At 36.2% G+C, this 22,163-nt stretch overlaps 1 protein-coding gene across 2 annotated transcripts in view; it reads left to right on the forward strand.

Annotated features, from left to right (window-relative positions):
• Nucleotides 1–1,120: 1,120 nt before the first annotated feature.
• Nucleotides 1,121–22,163, forward strand: part of LOC131070495 (importin subunit alpha) — a 136,034-nt gene continuing 114,991 nt past the window's right edge. For both annotated transcript variants that reach the window (XM_058006057.2, XM_058006056.2), the window contains exon 1: nucleotides 1,121–1,522. In XM_058006057.2, the coding sequence (XP_057862040.2) occupies nucleotides 1,340–1,522 (183 nt within the window). In that variant the 5' untranslated portion in view covers nucleotides 1,121–1,339. The remainder of the gene's footprint in view (nucleotides 1,523–22,163) is intronic.

Raw genomic sequence — 22,163 nt, forward strand, 5'->3', positions numbered from 1 at the left:
TGTTGTCTAATGATACATTGTGATAGGGACTTGCAACTAAGAACTTGAAATAAACTATACATTCAAGAATGAAGACATTTGAAATTTAAGAATTTAAGTGTTTAGGACACAGTCATGACAATGATCCTATCCAAGAGTGTCATCTTTTGTGGTATTTTGAAATGTTATCTTAAACGTAATTTGACCTTTTGTATTTGTAACCCTTACTCACTTAATGCTATGAAAAGTAATGATATTAATGATAGTGTTAAGGAGTATTGTGGGGCTTGCTATGTAAAGATTGAAGTTCATGACTCCCTTGCACCTTAGTCAAATCCATAGACTAAATTGTGATAGACAAAGAGTAATATTAGAATTGGATGTCAATACTGATATAGATAGAGAGGTTGATATAATAAATTTATAATACATTCTAGACAAATATTGTGAATGTGCTCTCTTACTTGTATTCAATAACCGTTTTGAATTAAAATGACCTAAAAATTAACATAATTAAACTTTTTATTTCATATATTGATTATAATGATTAAATATCCAAAATCCATACACAATAATTCATAACCATTTATATTCCAACACCAAATATCTTCTTATACTCATTCTATTTCTAATTAACATTCCTTCAATTATTAAAAAAATATATAACCCTTCCTTCAAATCACTCTCAATTTTAACAACAGCTTACTTGGCAAGTCCCCTGCTTATAACTAAGGTTTCAGGGTCACGTCATCAAATATGATGCCACATCAGCATGCATTTTGTCAAGGTGTCCAAAACAACCCAAAAAAAACTAAGACCAATAGGCGTGCAAAAGGGACCCCAATACTTGTGCAGCTGATGTGGCATCACATGATTGGTTACTTTTTACAACAAATGATATATTTCATTCAATTATTTCATAACAAGAACAACTTTAAAGTCACAACTATTGGTATAATGTTGTACAAAAATTGACCATTAAATCAGCAAGTATGAAATATTTAATCAACAACTTCTATCACAAGAAGTTCCTTTCCCTCACTAAATGTAAAATAGAAAATCACTTTATAAAAAAATTGGAAAACCGTCCAGCCGAGTTAAACAATTTGAAATTAGATGAGCAACGGTTCATCAAGAAAACGACGGTTTTATAGAAGTAGTTTCAAAGAAAAACCGGAAATATGCTTACCCGCCCATTTTCTGCTTTTATGCCCGAATTCAAAACGCCACGAAAAATTCCCTTACACGCCCCTTTGCTCTGTCTGAAATTTTATATTAGGCCCAAGTTTTATGAACAATTTCTTGTGTTGGGGAGTTTATGAAATTGGGAAACTTGATTTAATTTGATCTGAAAGTCATCATGTCACTGAGGCCCAACGGAAGGATGGAAGCCCGAAAGCGGGTGGGCTACAAGGTGTCGGTGGACAAAGACGAAGCACGCAGGAGGCGGGAGGGAAACGCTATTGAGATTCGCAAGAACAAGAGAGAAGAAGGTCTGTTTAAAAAGCGCAGGGAGGCTGCGCATAACCCTCTACCAAACAATGTAAGTTATACTTAATTGATTTATCTGTGATAAAGAAAGCTTCTGGAAAAAAAATGTGTGAATTTTTGATTGGTTTTTTTATGTTTTCGAAAGATTGATCAGAGTAAGCTTTGGGCTTTGCTTCCGATCAGGTTTTGTTTCTTCAATTTCGAACCTGTTGGAAAACTATTTGGAGTCCCTGGACTATTATCTGGATGTCAAATTTTGTTATCTTGAAATGGGTTCTGTTCGTTCAGATAGTAGTTGTAGATGTTAATTGGGGTTTTTGAGTTCCATTCCTGTCGGTTATCTATTATCAAAACCCAATTCGCTTCCGCCTTGTGTAGGAGGGGATAATTTAGATGCCATTAGATTCACAGTATGGTATGGGGATTTCCACTATACAGGTATAAGACCATTTTCATTTTCATACAATGGCTTTCTCAATCTGTGATTGCAAGATTGATCCTACGATGGTTCCTCATTTTCATTTTGATTGGTTTTTATGTTTTAGGGTTAAACTGACTTGGTTTCGAAAGATTGATCAGAGTAAGCTTTGGGCCTTGCTTTTGATTAGGTTGTTCTATCTTCAATTTCTGTCCCGTTTGACAACTATTTTGAGTCCTTGGGCTATTATCTGGATTTCATTTTGTTCTCCTCTTGAAATGGGTTCTGTTCATTCAGTTAGTAGTTGTAAGATGTTAATTGGGGTTTTTGAGTTCCATTCCTGTCGGTTATGTCTTTCAAACTCAATTCGCTTCTCCTTTGTAGAGGAGGGGTAACTTAGATGCTATTATATTCACATTATGGTATTGGGATTTCCACTATGTAGGTCTAGGACCATTTTGGGCTTTGTGGGCTGAGACCGAAAATTATGGAAAAGCTACTGAAGACTCAGCAAATAGTCAAAAAATTAAATAGGTCAAAACTGAATTGGTGTAATCCAAGAATGATCAGAATCACATTGGGTCAGATCCACCTTGTACAGTGTTAAATTGGCTTAGGACCCGAGCAATTTTTTTTCAGATCATCTGATAACTTTATTCACAGTCATTAGACCTCCTTATCCAGATTTATTCATTTTAGTTTTCTCCTAGTTAGTTCTGGGTATTTGCCATTTAAATACACGAGGTTCATTAGCCATAGGCTTAAAGGTTTTGCAATCTGACGATTTGGGGCCGCAATTTCTCAACTAAAATTGGACTGCTGAGGATTCTTTCATGTTTTGATTGAGTACTTGCTATTTTTGTTGACATTTAATCATCTACTTGTGTTGGTTCTTGGATTCAGATTTTGATACAATGATGTTGGTGATCAATGCTCACATGATTGATTCTGTGACAACTCCTTTCTCCTCTTTTTCACTGCCTTTGAGCTTTCAACTCCATTTAGCTTGACTTTGTAATGTCCCCTACCGGTACAGTGCCTGATTAACAGTAATAACCATAGTTGAACTACTCGCGACTCGGCTCGACTCGCCAAGCCCCTGAGAAAAAAACTCAGCGAAAACTCGGGAAAAACTCGGCGAAAAACTCGGCAACGTAAAAACACGCTTAATTTTAATAAAAAATGCATTTTTTTTGCAAAATTTAATGAGAAGATGCATTCAATGAGTTAATAAATGACAACACAAAAGAAACAAGCTGATTCTAGATATATTTAAATGCAAAGTGTCTACGAAATTGCATCCTCATGAGAAATGCTGATGGCTGGAAGCAAAATAGTAAATAGTTTTTGTAAAACCAAAAGTAAATACAACTTCCTCTTCCCAGCTCTAGCCAAACCTAGTTTCAAACTTTCATCATATTTGAAATTTCATCATTCATACTCATAGTTTTAAACTTTCAACTCTAAAATGTATAATACCAGGATTTCTTCAATGCTAATTATGTTGTTATATGGAGCCTAATCAGACTCCGAGGTTAAATTTTCCCTACCTCCATCAACACAGTTTCCCCCTATATTTTTTGACGGGGGTTTGGGGGCAGCGCCCCCAGGTTGGGGTCAAGGGGTATCGCCGAAGGATCCTGAAATTTGACTAACTCTGGAAAATTGAAGAATCCTCCAAAAACTAGATTTTGCATTATAACTCCTGGAGGTCCGAAACCACTCTCAAACATCCTGAAAGTATATATGGAATATAACTTAAAGTATAAGAAAATTCTTATACTTAAATGTTATATTCCATGTGTATATTTTGATGAAGAGAATGAAACTGACCTGAAAAAACAAAAAATTGATAATTTTTTCACATGTTTGGGCCTGTTTTTTTAGTCTAGCCAAGTTTTTAAAAGAAACTCGGTGAGTTTTTGCAAAAGACTCGGCGAGTTTTTGATGCGAGTTAAAGTCAAAAAAACTCGCAGAGCTCAAAAACTCGGCGAGTTTTTCTAACTCGCCGAGTACTCTGCGAGTGTGCCATCTATGGACTAATAACTTCATTCAATATGGTTATAGTATCTATCAATCCTATTTTAAGGAGACATTTCTGTTTGAATCTGAGATTATAATTCTGTATTAATCATTGACTAACATTAATTGATTATCATGCATGATTTACAATAAAGGGAAAACTCAGAACATAATTCAGATCATACCTTAAGCCTGCAACCGATAGCTTGGTTATTGATAACCCTGCAATCACAAGGATGTACACACAATACCTACAAGCATATATATTACAGGTTAGCCTAAACTATCCAGTACTAACATGCAGACAAAGCACAAGTATCAGAGGCTAAAAGGGAGAGCAAGGGACTGTTTGTCTACCAAATCCAAGGGCGGGTTGCTTCTAACCCCCTTGCTAGATGTGGTAGTCCCCTATGCTTCCCCTCTAGTCCTTAATACTTGTAGACACTCGTATAACTTCTCTGTCTTGGAAAGACTGGCAGGGAGATTGTAACTGGCTCCATGGGTCTTTGACCACATGACAGCCCCTCATTGCCACTGGTTACCTTCTCTAGTGCTCTTCCCAAGATAGAGTTGAAAACACTATCCTAACAATTTTATGTGGTACTCAGAAATACATCTAATGCATTACTCACACATGCCCAGTTGCAAGCAAACAGCAATTTATTCATATTTCCGAATTCTGTTTAGAGTTATACACATTATTGTTTCCTGATTCCTTATCTTAATTTACTTCCTACAGAGATACCGTAATGGATTAGAGAATCGCTTTGATTTGGATGAATGTGTTCCTTACCTGTGTGTGGTGCGGCAGAATGTAGTTGGGCAAATCCATAGTATCCAAGGTATTCCCAAGATTACCTCATGTTCTAGATTCACACTGTAGAAGTTTCCTTTGATGGTGTGATTCCCCAAGAATCAAGATGATCTCCATTTGAGGGATGAATTGGGCACATTGTTCCTGAGTTCCATTTGCTAATGCTACATTGAAGCCTTTAAAGTCTTGGGCCTCTAATTTCCTTTTGGACACTAATGCTTATTGATGAAGTTGTGAGAAGCCCCACTATCTACCAACATGATTATTCTTTGGCCTTTGAGTGTGCCTCTTATCCGGAATGGCCGGTGCTCATTTACTTGGGAGAAGGTAGCAAGAGTTCCATGCTCTTCTTCATCCCACTTAAAATCTTTTGCAATGATTTCCCTCTTCAGTGGTTGCCTCTTTGTTGTGTACTCAACCTCCCTCTGGGACCCCAAGGTTCTTCACATTTAAAACACAATTTGTTTTTCCTTAACTCTTCTTTTTGCTTAAGTGCATCTTGACAAGTATGCCCCTTCTCCCATTTTTTGTGGCAGAAATAGCATGTGTTTCTCCTATCCCCTTTTCTGTGTTTTCCATCTTTATGGTTTGTTGTAAAATTTTTGGTTTTTTCAGTTGAGTGATTGGTTTCAAACTTCATGGCCTTTTGGATGGTACCTCCAGATTTGGGGGTTCCATAGCACTTACTATATTTCGGATTGATTCCTTTAACCCATCCACAAAAAGGTAGGTGAGTCTTTCTTGAGAGATTTCTGGAACCATGACAGCTAGCTTTTGAAAATCTGAGGCAAATTCTTCCACTGATCCCAGCTGTCTTAATTGAGATAGTTCCTTAAAATACCATTGGGGATGCTTCTGGTCAAACCTCTTGATGAGTCTTTGTGTGAACTCGTCATAAGTAGAAATGTGCTGATGATCTTGTGTGATAAGACCATGATGCCACCATTCGTGGGCTGTCCTTGTCAAATGTAGTACTCCGAACTTGATTGCATTCTCTTCTTTCATAGAGCTTAAAGATAGGTATGTATCTAATTTTTACACCCAGGATCGTGCGGAAGTTTTTCCAGTCCCATCAAATTTGGGCAATTAAATTTTGCTGATTCTCTCTTTAAGGTCTTTATCTGATTGTTTCCTTTTTTATCATGCGAGGGTTGGCCATCATTTTGGCATCACAATAGTCTTTGAAAGACACATGCCTTCTCAATTCAGGGTCCAATCTAGAGTAAGCCTCCAAGATTCCATCCACATTATCTTGGGAGGGTGCATTTTCCTCACCTCCCTCTTCTTCTTGAACTTCATTGGGTAGGAAAGTGGGTCTCGTGGGTCTGGAGCTACTAGCTAGGTTATCGTTTTCTGAAAAGTTTGAATGGACCTCCCTACCATTATTTTGATGGGGCCTAGGCTGATTCAAGTTTTGGAGAGTTTGCATTAGCAGTTGATTTGTTTTCAGATTTTGTTCAGAGATAGCTTGGGTAGTTTGGGCTGTTTGTTCCATAAAAGCCCTTAATTCATTGCTTAGTTGTTCACTCATTTTGTTTACATTAACTAAACTTTACAGGTTGGTAGGATTTTGCTCTGATACCAATTGTAATCTCCCCTACCGGTACAGTGCCTGATTAATAGTAATAACTTTATTCGATATGGTTATAGTATCTATCAATCCTATTTTAAGGAGACATTTCTGTTTAAATCTGAGATTATAATTCTGTATTAATCATTGACTAACATTAATTGACCATCATGCATGATTTACAATAAAGGGAAAACTCAGAACATAATTTAGATCATACCTTAAGCCTGCAACCGATAGCTTGGTTATTGATAACCCTGCAATCACAAGGATGTACACACAATACCTACAAGCATATATATTACAGGTTAGCCTAAACTATTCAGTACTAACATGCAGACAGAGCACAAGTATCAGAGGCTAAAAAGGAGAGCAAGGGACTGTTTGTCTACCAAATCCAAGGGCTGGTTGCTTCTAACACCCTTGCTAGATGTGGAAGTCCCCTATGCTTCCCCTCTAGTCCTTAATACTTGTAGACACTCGTATAACTTCTCTGTCTTGGAAAGACTGGCAGGGAGATTGTAACTGGCTCCTTGGCTTCATGGGTCTTTGACCACATGACAGCCCCTCGTTGCCACTGGTTACCTTCTCCATTGCTCTTCCCAAGATAGAGTTGAAAACACTATCCTAACAATTCTATGTGGTACTCAGAAATTTATCTAATGCATTATTCATATATTCCCAGTTGCAAGCAAACACCAATTTATTCATATTTCCGAATTCTGTTTAGAGTTATACACATTATTGTTTCCTGATTCCTTATCTTAATTTACTTCCTACAGAGATACCGTAATGGATTAGAGAATCGCTTTGATTGGGATGAACGTGTTCCTTACCTGTGCGTGGCATGGCAGAGTGTAGTTTGGGGGATATTATAATTCTCGACTCTCTCTGGACAGTATTGTCTTCTTCTAACCTTCCGTTATGTTCTTACTCCTCGTGCCCTTACTTATCCACGTAGGCCAGACACGATGGTTTAGAGGGAGTTGACTTGTGACTTCCCCAGAAGTCATGACTTCTCTTTCTGAAATCGTATTTCTTATGGAGTCGTTCCTTTTGGGTAAGACTCGATTTGATTTAATGGTTAACTTATTTAATTGTTAATCATAGTTGATTAATTTAATAATTAATCTATTAATCATGAATATACTTAATTCTTTACCAATCTGTTTAATATATAAATATTAGTCACACAGTAAATTATTCATAATTTGTGTATATACCGATACATAATTAATTATACATTCATTCACCAAATAAACATTTAATGTGGATTTCGAATAACCAATATATATATATATATATACAAACTGTCAATATTCCATTACATGATTAACTGGTGGTTACAAAGTTGTGATAATAATGGAGGGTTATTGCTGGCACATGACAGACTTGGATGAGAACTCAGTGATTTTACTTGAGACTCCCCCAGTGTGGTCAAGAGTCATTGGAGCTTATCTTTATCCAAATTTATTCATATATGTTTTTTTCTTTCTTTTCAAATTGTTAGTTGGTTCTATTTGCCAATTAATCATAACGAGATTAATTTACATAAGCCATAAGCCATATATGTACAGGCTATATAGTCTGAAGATTTGGAGCTTCACTTTCTCATCAAAACTTAGACTGCTGTGGATTGTTTCAATTCATGAATTACCACTTGCTATTTTTTTTGGAATTTAATTATTTTCTTGCATTTCTTTTCAGATTCTGCTTCATACAATGGCTTTGTCACTCTTTGATTGCGAGATTGATTCTGTGATTCATTTTCATTTCCCTAGGAGCATGTCCCACTAATCACTACAATTTTGGTTGACTTGGCTGAGGTCTAAGCAATTTTGGTTGACTTGGGTATTGTGCAAGGATGTATTGACTTGAATATATTTATATAGATTGCAATCTCTTGATAAAAATATTATATCTTGAGTGAAATCTATTATTTTAAAAGAATATCCCTAAAAGGGGAGATTACAAATGGGTATCAGAGGATTGTTCTTGCCACCCTATGGGATGAAAGATAGTTTATGCAACTAAGCCAAAGGGCATTGGAAAGGGAAAGAAGACGACTTGCAGTAAGTAGTAACTTTACTCAAAATATTTTAATAATCAAATGGGTAAACAATTGGGAGATGAGTTGAGGGCTTTTATGGGACAAAACGAAAGAACAACTCGAACTTATATGGAGTAAAATGAGAAGACACCCCAAGTACTAGTACAAACCCTCCAAAATGTGAATAACACAATTAGCACTCTTAGACCCAACTAAGTTAATGGGAGGGATGCCTCTTCTAACCATTTGGAAAATGACAATAGAGCTCCCCTAGGGTCAACATCTAGGCTAACAAGACCCTCTTTGTTACCTAGAGAGGAACCATCAAGAGAGGAAGAAGAAATCAATGCACCAATCAATAACTTAAATGAGTATACAGAAGCTCACTCAAGACTTTACCTTGAATTTAGGAGGAATATTTCATTTAGAGAGTATTGTGAGGCTGGAACAAGAAGTAACCCTAGAAGAGAAAGAGGTCAACCTAATAAAAAATTACGTCAAAAGATGAGTAAAATGAAATCCCCCACTTTGATGGTTCGGAAAAAGTCACTGCACATTCATGGATCCAAAAATTGGACACATATCTATCTCTTTGTCCCATGTTTGAAGAAGATGCCATCAAATTTACTATCTTATGTTTGGAAGGGGTTGCACACGACTGCTGGCACCATATTTTGATTACTTAAGAGCTCCAAAATATGATAACCTATGATGAATTTACACAAAAACTAATGGACTGATTTGACCAAAAACACCTCAAAAGACACTTCAAAGAAGTAACACATTTGAAACAAGAAGGATCAGTAGAAGAATTTCAGTCATGGTGTCAGGTGTTACCAAGGGTAGGCTCACATACCTATTTATTGAAGGATTAATGGGCTCACTCCATGGTTTGGAGGGTGCTCTTGATCCTACATCGCTACAAGATTCAATAAAAAAGGCATTAAGGTTAGAAGTTACAACCAAGGTAAAATCGATACCAAGAATATACAATTAGGATCACATAAGCAACCCTTTAACAAGGATTTTTTGAAACGAAAAACATTGCCTCCTCCATTCAATAAGGAGGAAGAATCTATGAGAGAGCTTAGAATTTATGCTTCCATTGTAGAGAACCATGGAAATTGAGTCATCAATGCTTCAAAAGAGGACAAATTTGAATTTAAGAAGCAGAAAAAAAAAACAAGGTGAATAAGAGTTTGAAATTGGTACCTTGGCTACGCTTTCAAGGGCATCCAAGTATCACCCTTTTAGAATTCGTAGTGCTCTACAAGGTCAAAAAGAGATTGTTATTGTTGATAACGGTATTACACACAACTTCATTGATGAAGGTTTAGTAATGAGAATGAAATTTGAAGCCGAAGACTTTGAAGGTTTAGTCATGTCAGATGGATTTGCTACCCCTTGCACAAGAAGAATTCCACAACTAAGCATTACCTTGTGGAGACGCAAAATAAATGAAGAATTCTATGTGGTTAATATAGGAGATACATATGTGGTTTGGGCATTCAATGGTTACATTCATTAGGTAGATTCTATCAATATTTTCAAAAGATGGAACAATGTTTCCAACATAATGGCAAGGAAGTAATTCTACAAGGTCTATTAAATGGACCTCCAAGGGTTGCATATTCCTAAGGGAAAGAAGAATTTTTGAAGGTAGACTAAAAAGGATTCAGAAGAAAGGCATCACATTTAAGGTCATAGATGTGTGCAATGCTTCTAATCCTCATCTTAATGTGGAAAGATCACTTAAAAAAATATCCATGGCATTGTGCAAACATAGGTCCAACCAACCAGTTCCTTGAAAATATGATTAATGCCATGAAATTATAAAATGACCTAGTTCCTTCTCTCAAAGGATGAGAGAAAGCTTCTCTTAAAATTACCAACCTCACAAATTTCCAATCCTTGGCTATATTGTGGAATAGCACACTTTTGAATCAAAGGCAAAAATATATCTTGGTTCGAATTTGCAACTTGTGACAATATCAAAGTAGCTTAGTAGAAGTTGTATTGTGAAGTAGATCTTAATAAAATAATTCCAAGAAAGTTAGAAGTTTCAAACACGAACCATTTCCTATTGAGAGCCATCTTGAACACTCTCTCCATGATCATTCCCATGCAAAATTGCTTGAGGACAAGCAATCTTGGGAAGGGAGGACTATCACACCCCCACCAAACTAGGGTTAATAGCCTAAATAAAAACAGATCGCAGCTTGCATCAATAAATAATAAAACCTAGGCAATAAAAAATGAAAATATGATAGCATTTCCTTGTAAGAGGCCAACTCAGATTAAATGACTTAGAATATTAGCAATTTATTGTAAGGGGCTGATCAAGGTAAGAAAGAGTATCATTATCAACGATTAATAAAAAGTGTTCATTGTAAAGGGCCGACTTAGGTAGGAAGGCATATAATTATCAGCGATTAATTAAAAGAATCCAAGCAGCACTTTATGAAGGGATGTATCCCTTGCCTTTCGAAGAGGTGTGACTTCCTCTTAACTTAAGATATAAAATGGGGAGTGTTACCAATTTTTCGCTTCTAGCTGAAAAATAGGTTAAGATATGCTTGTTTGTACAAAATGGAACAAGTACATATTACTTCTTCTATATTGCATTCCAACTACACTAAGGAAGAATGAACTAAAGATTGCATTTCAATACTTCTAGTTCGTAGCAACAAAAGAGAGAGACATCTCATCTAAAAAAGGAAGTATTTTATTGATATTCAAGCATGCGTCTCACACAAAGAGCCGTGAGACTAGCTACATACATCAAGTGCAGGAAGGAAATACATAAGCATGTATACATGAGTACAAAAATGAAGAGAGCATTTTGAGAATGGAACCAGTCATTGCCTGAATGACTGGAACAGTTGGAGTAGCCTTGATGTTGCCTTTGTCTTGCTGCTTCGTCCTTGTCTGCATCTACCTTCCTTCCGGTATTTGCAAAAGGGTTAAATATGCAATGAGTTAGAACATTTCGTTCTAAGCAATGGCTGATTACATTCCTAACATGTATACTAAGTCATGCATGTATATATAATCCCTACATGCATCAGGTGCATATAACCAGCATCGTAGAAGAATCTCAGAAGGGAAATATCAAACCAGAAGAAATCAAGGAAATCGTCAAACATAGGCATATAATTTCTAACATGTTTGCCTCATATGCAGCTACAGATCTGATTATGCAATTTTCAGCATGTGGGGTGAAATGGGCTCCCACAAGGGTTGAGCCCAGCATGCCTATAATCGTATCAATCAGACAATCATCATTCATGATAGTGAATTGATTCTTACATTATTGCAAAACAGTAGTATTTGTTCAGTATAATTGCATTGAATAAAAGCAGTGATGAGTATTTTCAAGAAAAGCATGTATTAGTCCATATTGAAGGCACACAGAGGCTAATGCATTCAAGCAGATTTGAGGTAAAATATAGAAGATATCATGCATTAGATAATACTGTGCTTTCTTTGAAGGATAATCTTTGGAAGGATCAGCTAGATAGGGAGTATTCATTGTCTTTTCAAGAACATAGAGGTTTGAAAGAGTGAAATCCTAAAGCCCTCATAAGGAGAGAATGGTTACTTTTTCAGATAAAGAGCATCATTAGTGGATCTACAACAACATTTACAAGCAAAGAAAGGCAAAGAGCACAGATTAAAGCATGATGACTATCTCACAGAGAAAAATACAGAATCTATTCACGTCACAGTCAGCCATAAGTGCAAAGAGTCCAGACAATGAGCTTATTGAAAGTACTGAGTCATGAACATTAGGACATTGACTGGTAAGTGAGGATAATGCCTATCTTGCTTCAAATAGTCATATTATTCGCAAGAGACAAGTCTGACTGTGTAAATTTTAAGGAGCAGCCACAATGATAGTGACTATTTTAATAGTTTATAACATGACAAAGGCTTGTGACAACACAATCATCACACTTATTGCAATATAGCAGCCATAGGGAGGATTACAGCAGTAAAAAAATGAACACTGAACCTTTTCCAATCCATGCAAATCTCTTGATATATATAAAGAAATCTGTAGCAGCATGATGACAGTATTAAAGGAGATAAAGGCATGATTATGTAACGGTTCGCAAGAGAAGATGCAGTGCAGTCCCAACATGACAAAGGAATCACACGCAAGAACCCCATAGCAATTCATATTTTTGCAAAGTATTTTCAGGGATATTTTTCAGAATTATGGAAAATACTTTTAGAAAATCAAGAATTAAGGAAAGTATTCTTTCAGAAAATTGAGATATCTTTCAGTCATAATGGGAAATATTTTCAGAGAATCGACTTTCAGAATTAAGGGGAAAATTTGCACCTGAAAATATTTATTGCTTTTGAGAATTTGAAGAAAAAAAATTCAAGGAGAAGAGGCTCTCATGGTGGCACCCAACACTCAGAAAGTAGTGCCCAGCTTGCAAAGTCATGCCACAACAGAAAATGAAGTGTCAAGTGCCAAGGGTTTGCGAAGAAATTCGCAGTTACGACTATCGGCATCAACAAAATCATGCCCAACATTGTTGAATGTGCAACGTAAGTGTTACGAACGCCCTTCATTTTCTTAGAAAGCCCTGCAAATCATGGTGGCTCCTCCAAACCTTCTCGACAAAGTTTTTCAGCAGCAGAGCTTCCAGGTGAAGCTTCCAGCAAAGGAAAAGTATCGTGAAAAATGAGGAGCGAAATGAAGAGGTGTTAGGGTTATTCTTTTTTCCCTAAAAATATCCATCGATCATTACATTGGCATTTTTTGCCTTTGTTCTATTTTTATTTCCCCACTCTCTTTCTCCCCGTGAAATGCCTAAGGAGGTCGATGAAATGATTTTCATCCCCATGTCAATCTTTATTAAGTGATTTATTAATACCACTTAATATTTGATATTCAATGTAAATATTTATTAAGTGATATTAATAAATCACTTAATAAATATTTCTTTTACGGAGATTAAACATAGGTATTTTTATTTAAATGAAAATAAATATTTATTAAAATAATTAAAAATTTATTACTTAATGCCTTTGTTTTATGTCATATTTACAATTAAAGTCAAAAAGATGTTATAAATGGAGTAGAAAAATGTTTATTAAAGTGATTTGATAAGTCACTTTATTAAATATATTTTCTTATTACATTTATAAAATTTTAATAACAATAAAATGATAAAATTACTTGTTAAAGTGAATTAATTCTTTAATAAATAACTTTATTATTTTTATGTTATTAAATCTTGACTTTAAATGTAAAAATGAAATTAAACAAATGTTTGATTAAGTAATGAATTTTTAAATCACTTTATGAGATATTTATTTTCATTTATTGATAAAGTCAAAGATATTTTTTGCATTAATGAAAGCTTGCAGGCCTGTCAGTGATATTTTGGGGCCATTTATGGTGCTTTAAAGAGCTTTTATGGTGGTAGCATGGGTTGGCTTGACTTTTGGCCCAGGTTTCTCCCTTTCAGACATGTTTCAGGTCTTTTTAAGTGGGTTTTTTGTTTCTGCTCGCCCAAGAGGAGGTGGATTTTTGTATTCATTATCTGCTTTTTGGAAAGCATATATACTGCAGGACTTCACTTTTTCAAGGGTTCTTACCTTTTGCTTTTGGTAGACTGTAATTTTTTGGAGTTTTCTCTACAGAAAGGAAGGAGTTTGTAACTAGTTTTCAGAACAGTTTTGATAAGCTTTGTAACACCTTTTGATATTAATACATATTTTGCCTTCTCAGATTTCTTATTTTTGTGTGCTTAGTCCTAATGCAGTTTCAAGTGATATCTCTCATCCTTGTGATTGTGTTGCTGTTAGCACCTTTATGCAAGAGTTTTTCTAATCATTTGCAGGTCATAGGTTGTGCCAGTTGTAAGAGTAACCTCAGTTTGTGAGAAAACATCTTCTCCTGTTGAGATTATTATTTTTACATTCTTCTTGTGAAGTGTTGATGCAGAGGTTATGAATTTTCTGATTTGTGCAAGGTTTCCTTTTATTACTGGTTATTTCGCGTGTTAATCAGTTTGTCCAAGTTTTGTGGTATCCATTTTGGTGTATCACTTGTTAGGTAGTAGTTTCATTTTATGTTCTCCTTCTTCTCTTTTCTCAACAAATCGTTAGGTTTAGGTGAATGCCAGTTAGAAAGAACCAGCTTGCTCTGGAGGTTCACTTTAGTTTTTAGGTTACCCGCAACCTTGAAGTGTTCCCATGTTTCAATAGGCAGTTGAAGTTCACAGCTTTAGGGTGCAGGCTTCATTGATAACAGGGAGATCAATTTATTTGATAGGGAGATGGGAGGAAGAATTCAGATCATATAAATCAAAGCAAAATTAAGGAATAAAAGATTTAAAAGAAGTGATTCAGATCCTCAATTTAGAACAACAGGAAGATAAATTCAGAACAACAAGACAAAAATCAATTAACAATCAATCAAGCATCAAATGTATAATTCAACCCATCAATTTAAGGTAGAATTCTAGAAATACACTCAGCAGTTCATATAGTTTCAGAAATGCATTCAAGATTTTTTTTTAAAACTTTTTTTTTGTTAGGCAAAAGGCCGAAGCCTGACATAGTATGAGGGTTAGAAATACTTACTTGTACTCCTGATTGTTATCATCCTAAGTTATACTTCTGTATCTGAAAGTTAGCCATAGTCTATGAATAATAGAATTCATCCTGCCCTGATGTTAAAATAAGCCAATGATTGTTAGTATTAAGTGAAACATGCTATTGATATATACCACAGAGAAGAAGAAGCCAACAAGTATCCCACAAATTGAAAACTTATTGTAACTCTGACTGAATTTCTAACTCACTGATTAACAAATAACGTATTCAAATGATAAATCCAAACACACATATCTTATTGACAACATGAATAACAGAAACAATACATACATTCCAATTCTAACCCAAAATCTTGAAATCAGAGATTGCAGAGCTTCAAAATCTAACCATATGATATGCAGATAGATATAATTGATTGTTAGTTTTAAACTTTTAGGTGAATCATGCTACTGATATATACTCATACCACAAAAAAGAAGAAGCCAACTTGTATCCCGCATAATTGTAAACTTATTGAAACTCTGACTGAAATTCTAACTCACTAATTAATGACTAGAGTTTTCCAATGATACATCCAAACACACATATCTTAAATGACCACATGAATAGAAGAAACGATACATACATTCCAATTCTAACCCAAAATAATAATAATATTTATATCATTCTTAAGATTGTCTTCGGAATCATACAGACACTGTCAAATCCTGAGAATCAGTATTAAGCTTGTATCCCTAAACCTACTATGCCTGACGCAAAATGAGAGCAGTCTATACCTAACCGACATAATGCTTAAACAAAATTCTGGGCATAAGCTAGATAGAGTCAAGCCCTAAAGATACAAAATGGCTTCAACATATCCCTATGAGCTAATAAAACAAAGATCTTATAAACTTCGCATTTTGGTATTAACCTTAATCCTTCTCCAGCAAGCTATGGTTAAAATACTCGTAGTTTGGGGTTGAAGATGAAGCCCCCATCTCCCCGTCTTTGTTCTATGGAGCTTCCTTAGCCTTCCTGACCCAACTGGCCTTTATTAAAACAGGTGGAATAACTTGAATCCTCTCCACTTCAATTTCTTCCATATCCTTCGGGGGTTCATACCCTTCTGCGACTAGATAGTCCGACCACCATTTGTTTCCAACTGCCTCCTTCAGGTGAAGCCATTTCATCAGGAAATCTATGTTCCTAACTATACCTTCCTTCCGCTTTTCAAAGGCATTTCGGTCCTTGATAACCAGAAGTGGTTCCTACACACTCTAGCCCTATTACCACCACTTTGCGCCACCTCATAATCTTCCGGAAATGGAATGGTAAGATTTTGATCCACACAATCCTTTGCTAAATCTAAATTACCCTGAAAATCCTCCTTAAAAACACGTCTAGACAACAATTTAACCTCATTCTTAGGGGTACCTACATAAAGCAGAATGGTTACAAAAGTAGACAAAACATCACAATGTACCTGATAAACATGTTCGTAATTGTAGGCCTCCTCCCCCATAATCTCCTAAACTGCTCGGAGCGATAAGTCATCCAACTCTTGAAGGACTCTAGTCCACCTCTCCGCCTTGACAGAACCCTTGAATGCCATGAGCCTATGATCGCCAGTGGACACCAATTTTAAGTTCGACTCCATCTTATTTTGCCAAAAACTACCTCCCAGATATTACTCATAAAATTATTCGAATTCTAGAAGCTGCTTAAAGAAATCATTACGAAAGCATCTGAATTGAAGCTTTGTAGTTCTCATGTGCGAACTGATTGTAAAGGATATCATTAAATGATGATCCTATATGGTATTCATGCCATTCTTGAGATATCAACTCGTTGTGGTCTTCTCATAAGTACCATGCGGATCCCACATCTCCAAATAATCTATAATCTATTCAACCTAATATTAATGATCTATGGTGCTTTTCAATTTTGCCATTTAGGCCCATGTGACCATAGGTAGTAATAAATCTAAGGTTTGGCCCTCTCTTATAAAGCAAGCTGATTCTTATAAGGCAAAATGCTTAACATCCTTCTATAATTTTGATTGAGTGTCCATCTATGCCTAGGTTTGCAAGTTTGTTTGCTTCTCCATTTCCTTTTCTATAAATATGCTTAATCATTACTTCCTCAAATAAATCGACAGCTCTAAAGCTCTACCTAGTTTGGAATTCAGCCTCTAGTTCGGTGTTTGTCTAACTCTTAAGGCATTAGTAATGATTTGTGAGTCTCCTTCTACCACTACCTTTTTGGCATTTATTTCTTTGCAGAGCAAAAGTTCTTCAATGACCTCTTCTATCTTTGCCATATTATTAGTAGTGTTTTCAATAGGTTTAGCCATTTTAGCTTTAATTGATCCATCCCAATGGTGTATTATACAACCTATGCTTGCTTTCCTTGGGTTGCCTTTGGAGGCCTCATCAAAGTTTAATTTATACCGATCAGCTTCTGGTCTAGTCCACACACAATGTTCTCTTAACTTCCTATTGATAATCAGGCCAAACCATTATGTCCTCTTCTTGCTGTCCCAACTAGTAAAGTTTCTGTCTTTGAGGTTGTCATTTTTTGTTCTGTTATTAGCTGTTTCAATAATAACAACTTCAATTTTATTTTGAGGCTAGAAGTATTCATCTTCCTGTCTTGAAATAGCCTTTTGTTATGCTCCTTCCATATCTCCCAAACCAATATTGAAGGAGCAATTTTCCATAAGACTCTATACAAATTACCTTTGCCAATGTCAGGCCAGCTCTTCATTACTTCTAATAAAGAGTAGAATTCCAATTGAGCTTAGAGCACAACCAGCTCTAACACTCCAAGGCATATGGGCAAGATAGCAATAGATGATGGACCGATTCCTCACTATTCTCACATAGAGGACATCTAGATGGTCCTTCAAAGCCTAGCTTCTTAAATCGATTTGTTGTCAATATCCTATTTTGCAATGCTGCCCAAAGAAACATACTTGCTTTGGCTAGACATTCTTTGTCCTAGCATCAGTGTATCGGTATGTTTGTCTTTTCCTATTGCTGACCTTTAATTAATTTCAAGTACCCATCCTTGACTCTATATTCCCCAAAGCCGACACCCACCCAAATTAGCCTATCTCTCCCTTTCTTCAATGTCACAACCCTAGAAAGCTAGAATATTCCTAAATTCCTGCTTTTCTTCTTCAGGAAGTGGGATGTTGTCCAAACTCCACTTCCAACCTAGCATTGGGTCTCCATTAGGGATTCTACATAATTTCTAAGATACTCTCCCCAAGCCGCTTTTAGTGTCTCTTTTACTCTAGGGGAAATATTCAAGCTGTCCAAGGTTACATATCCTCCCCATGAGTCTTCCCAAAAGAGGGCTTTGGTCCCATTACCTATGTCCCAGGACAAACTTTCCAATACCTGGCTTCTACAACTCAAGATAAAGTTCCATACTCGGGAACCTGTTGGTGGATTAGCTGTTCTAAAAATACTATTCGGGTTCGGTCCACTTAAATATTTTTTCTAAAGAATTCTCACCCATTTCCTATTAGGATCTTTATACTCTGTCCAAACTAGTTTGGCACCTAGAGCTTTACTCTGCCAACTTAGATTACGTATACCTGTGCCTCCTAAACTAGCTGGCTTGCAAATCTTATCCCAACTTATTAAGGCCACTTTCTTATCCTCTGATACGCCTTGCCAATAAAAGATTCTCATTTTCTATCCATTTTAGCTTTGGCTCCCGCATTCAAGGGGAGACATGACAATTGGTATGTTGGAACTGCAGTTAGCACTGACTTCAATAGGGTAGCTCGTCCAACATTGGAGAGCCATTTTCTTTTCCATGTTTCCATTTTCTTTTTCATTTTGTTAACTATTGGATCCCAAAGCTTATTAACCCTATTCCCTTTCTCTAGTGGCAATCCTAGGTATTTGCTAGGGAGCATACCTTTGTTAAACCCTAAAAGCTAGCAAATTGCAATTTCCTGTTGTCGATTAGTATTAAAGAAAATACCTCTAATTTGTTTGCATTTATTTCTTGCCCAGAGGCAGTAGCATATAAATCCATCAAATCTTTGAACGCCTTTGCCTCCTGAACTTTAATTGCTCCAAAGAGCATTGTGTCATCAACAAATTGCTGATGGGTTATATTGGCCACTCCTTCTGTGACTTTAATACCCTGTATCCTGCCTATTGCCCCTTCCAAAGGCTTCTGCCATAATAATAAATAGGAAAGGGGAGATGGGATCCCCTTGCCTAAGCCCTCTTGAGGCTTTGCAATATCCCTCAGGAGATCCATTCACTAAGATAGAAAATCTAGGGGCAGAAATACAGTTAAAGATTAAATTGATGTATTGCCTGTTAAAACCCAATGCCTCCAAACACTTGCATAGGAACCTCCAGTCAACTCTATCATATGCCATTTTAATGTCTAGTTTGATAAGCATGCTAGGGTTTTTATTATGTTGAATAGTGTGCATGGCTTCCTATGCTATAATCACTCCATCTAGGATTGACCTCCTTGGGACAAAACCTGTTTGCTTATCCCAAATGATGGATGCCAGGAGAGGTTTATGTCTGTTTGCTAGTGCTTTGGAGAAAGTTTTGTATATTGTATTACATAAGGAAATTGGTCTGAAATCATCTAGGGTCTCAACACCATCTTTCTTGGGGATTAGAGCAATAAATGTGTTGTTAATTTCCTTAAGAATTTCCCTTGATTTTCTCACGCCTTCTATTGCTTCCCAAAGTTTTGTTCCCAAAATATGCGAACATTTTTGGAAGAAGCATGCATTAAATCCATCCGGCCCTGGTGCCTTGTCCAGGTGTAACTGTTTGACTGCTGCCTCAATTTCTGCTAGTGAAAAGCTGCTATTCAGCCTTCTATTGTCTTCCTCTGATATCATCTTAGGAATACAATCCAATAGTTCTTGCTGTGAATTAAGATTTGAGCTTCCCCAATTGTTTAAGGCTGTTTTGAAATGATTGACTATTTCCCTTGTAATCTCCTCTGGGTCTTCTATAAAACCTCCCTGACCCCTAATCTTGCTAATTCTGTTCAAGTTTCTTCTGCATTTGACACTGTTATGGAAGAATCGTGAATTCCTATCTCCAACCCCTAGCCAGTTTTCCCTAGACTTTTGCCTCCAGTATATCTCCTTTTTTGTTAGAATATCTTCATATTTATGTAAAATTTCTTTTTCCTTAAAGTATTTGTATTGGTCCATTCCTTCTTTTATGATACTTTGATTAATGTAATCCATTTCCTTCTCAATTTCTTCCTTCTCTGCAAAGATATTCTTAGAGTGTTCTTGATTCCATTTAAGAATTTTCATTTTGACTTTTTTGAGTTTGGATATAAAACAAAACATTTTGGAACCCTTAAACTGTTCCTCTGCCCACCAATGCTCTATAAGTTCAATAAAGTCTTTATCTTGGAACCACATATTTTCAAACTTGGCATTTCTTAGGCTTCCTTTCGATACCCAAGTCAAGTAGGAGTGGAAAGTGGTCGGATCCTGATAAGGTAAGAATGTTGGATTGCAAAGTATATTGAAAAGTAGTCAAATCACCTTTAAACATGAACCTATCTAGTTTTTCTGCTATGTAACTTGGACCTAATCTCCTATTATTCCATGTGAATGTTCCATTATTCATTCTTATGTCCAGCAAATTATTCCTATGTATCCAATCTAAAAAATCAATTCGTGCTCTAGTAATCGTCTGTTCTCCTCCTATTTTCTCTGTTAAGCTTGAAATGGTGTTGAAATCCCCCCCAAGAATGTAATTCTGCTCTGTATCTTGCAACATGAATGTATCTAGCTCTCCCCATACATACCGTTTGCTATTGGTACTTATGGGTCCATATATATTGATGAGGATGAAACTTGTGTTATTTTGAAGGCAACTGATTCTACCACTCTGCCAGTGGGTGTGGTTGGCCAATGGTTCATACTTAACCCTTCTTGGGTCCCACAGAACAACCATGCCACCAACAACCTCACATATATGGTTATGTTCCACACTCCAAATTCCTATTTTTCTTTTTAGGCAGCCCCATTCTTCAGTCTTGAGTTTGGTGACTTGAATTATCACTACATCTGCTCTCATAATAGATAAATTGCGCTTAAACAAGCGCTGCTTGTTAGGGGCGTTTAATCCCCTAACATTCCAGGTAGAAAAGATCAGTGATTTTAGCTTGATCTTCAACCTTCCTTGCTAAAATCCTTAATTCTGTGAGGGACTTTCTCCCCCTCTTTTCAGGAGCTGTCCCAAAATCTGGACTAGCAAAATCAGGGCAATTTTGACCAATACCTAGTTTGGCATTTGGAATACAATCTCCTTCCACCATAAGATTGTCCTGAGTATCCCCATGCAAATCCTCATCGGAATCTAATTGCAGAAGTTTTTTAATAAGTTCTTGTTTTTCCTTTTTTACTACATTATTCTCATCCTCTGTATCACATTTTGATTCTGAGTCAGAGTTCAAACCCATGATCACATAAACCATTTCCAATTTTCCTGGAATTTGCTCTTTCCTCTCCCCCTCTAGGCAATTTGGAATGACCTCCAATTTCTTTACTGTCTCTTGCTCATTGCCATTCGCTTGATTTGTCATCACCCGATCAGGTGATAGTTGAGATACATCTTGGCAAATAGGGTTAGCCAAATTACCTTCATTGATTTCTTGTTTTTAGCTAGCAACTTCCACAAAGAAAGCCCCCATATCTTGATTAAATTTAATGTTGACTCCAGGGTTCTTGCCGGGAGAGGCACATTGCGTGTTTAATTTTATTAGATCTTCTTTTGCCGTGAGAACATTGCCACTAATGCCTCCGTTATAGAATTTTTCTCTGATGCTGTAAGACGATTCTTCAGCAATTAGTTCCAGATATTTCGTGGATGAAATTTACAATCCATGTCTAAGAGCATTCTAACCCTAGTTGAATTGTGGAAATTCTCTTCTAAACCTAGGAATGTACCAATTTCATTTCCAATTGCCACTAGGGCTTCGAAATTTAACAGTTCTACAAGAAGATATGAAAATTCTACCCATCTAGGGAAGGTTTTCGGTTTATATTCCTTTGGTTGAAAATTATAATGCCAGTCGATGAAATGAAAGCTAAACCCTTTGAATATAACTGGTTTTCCTTTTAATAGTTCCTCTTTTAATTCTTTAGTAGCACATTTTATGTAGATAAAATAATTAGAAAGGACAAAGATACTTACTTGGTGGTGGTAAGCTCAATACCACCAATTCACAATCTTAA

The sequence above is a fragment of the Cryptomeria japonica genome, chromosome 11 (genome assembly GCF_030272615.1).
Source record: "Cryptomeria japonica chromosome 11, Sugi_1.0, whole genome shotgun sequence".
In the NCBI taxonomy this organism is placed as follows: Eukaryota; Viridiplantae; Streptophyta; class Pinopsida; order Cupressales; family Cupressaceae; genus Cryptomeria; species Cryptomeria japonica.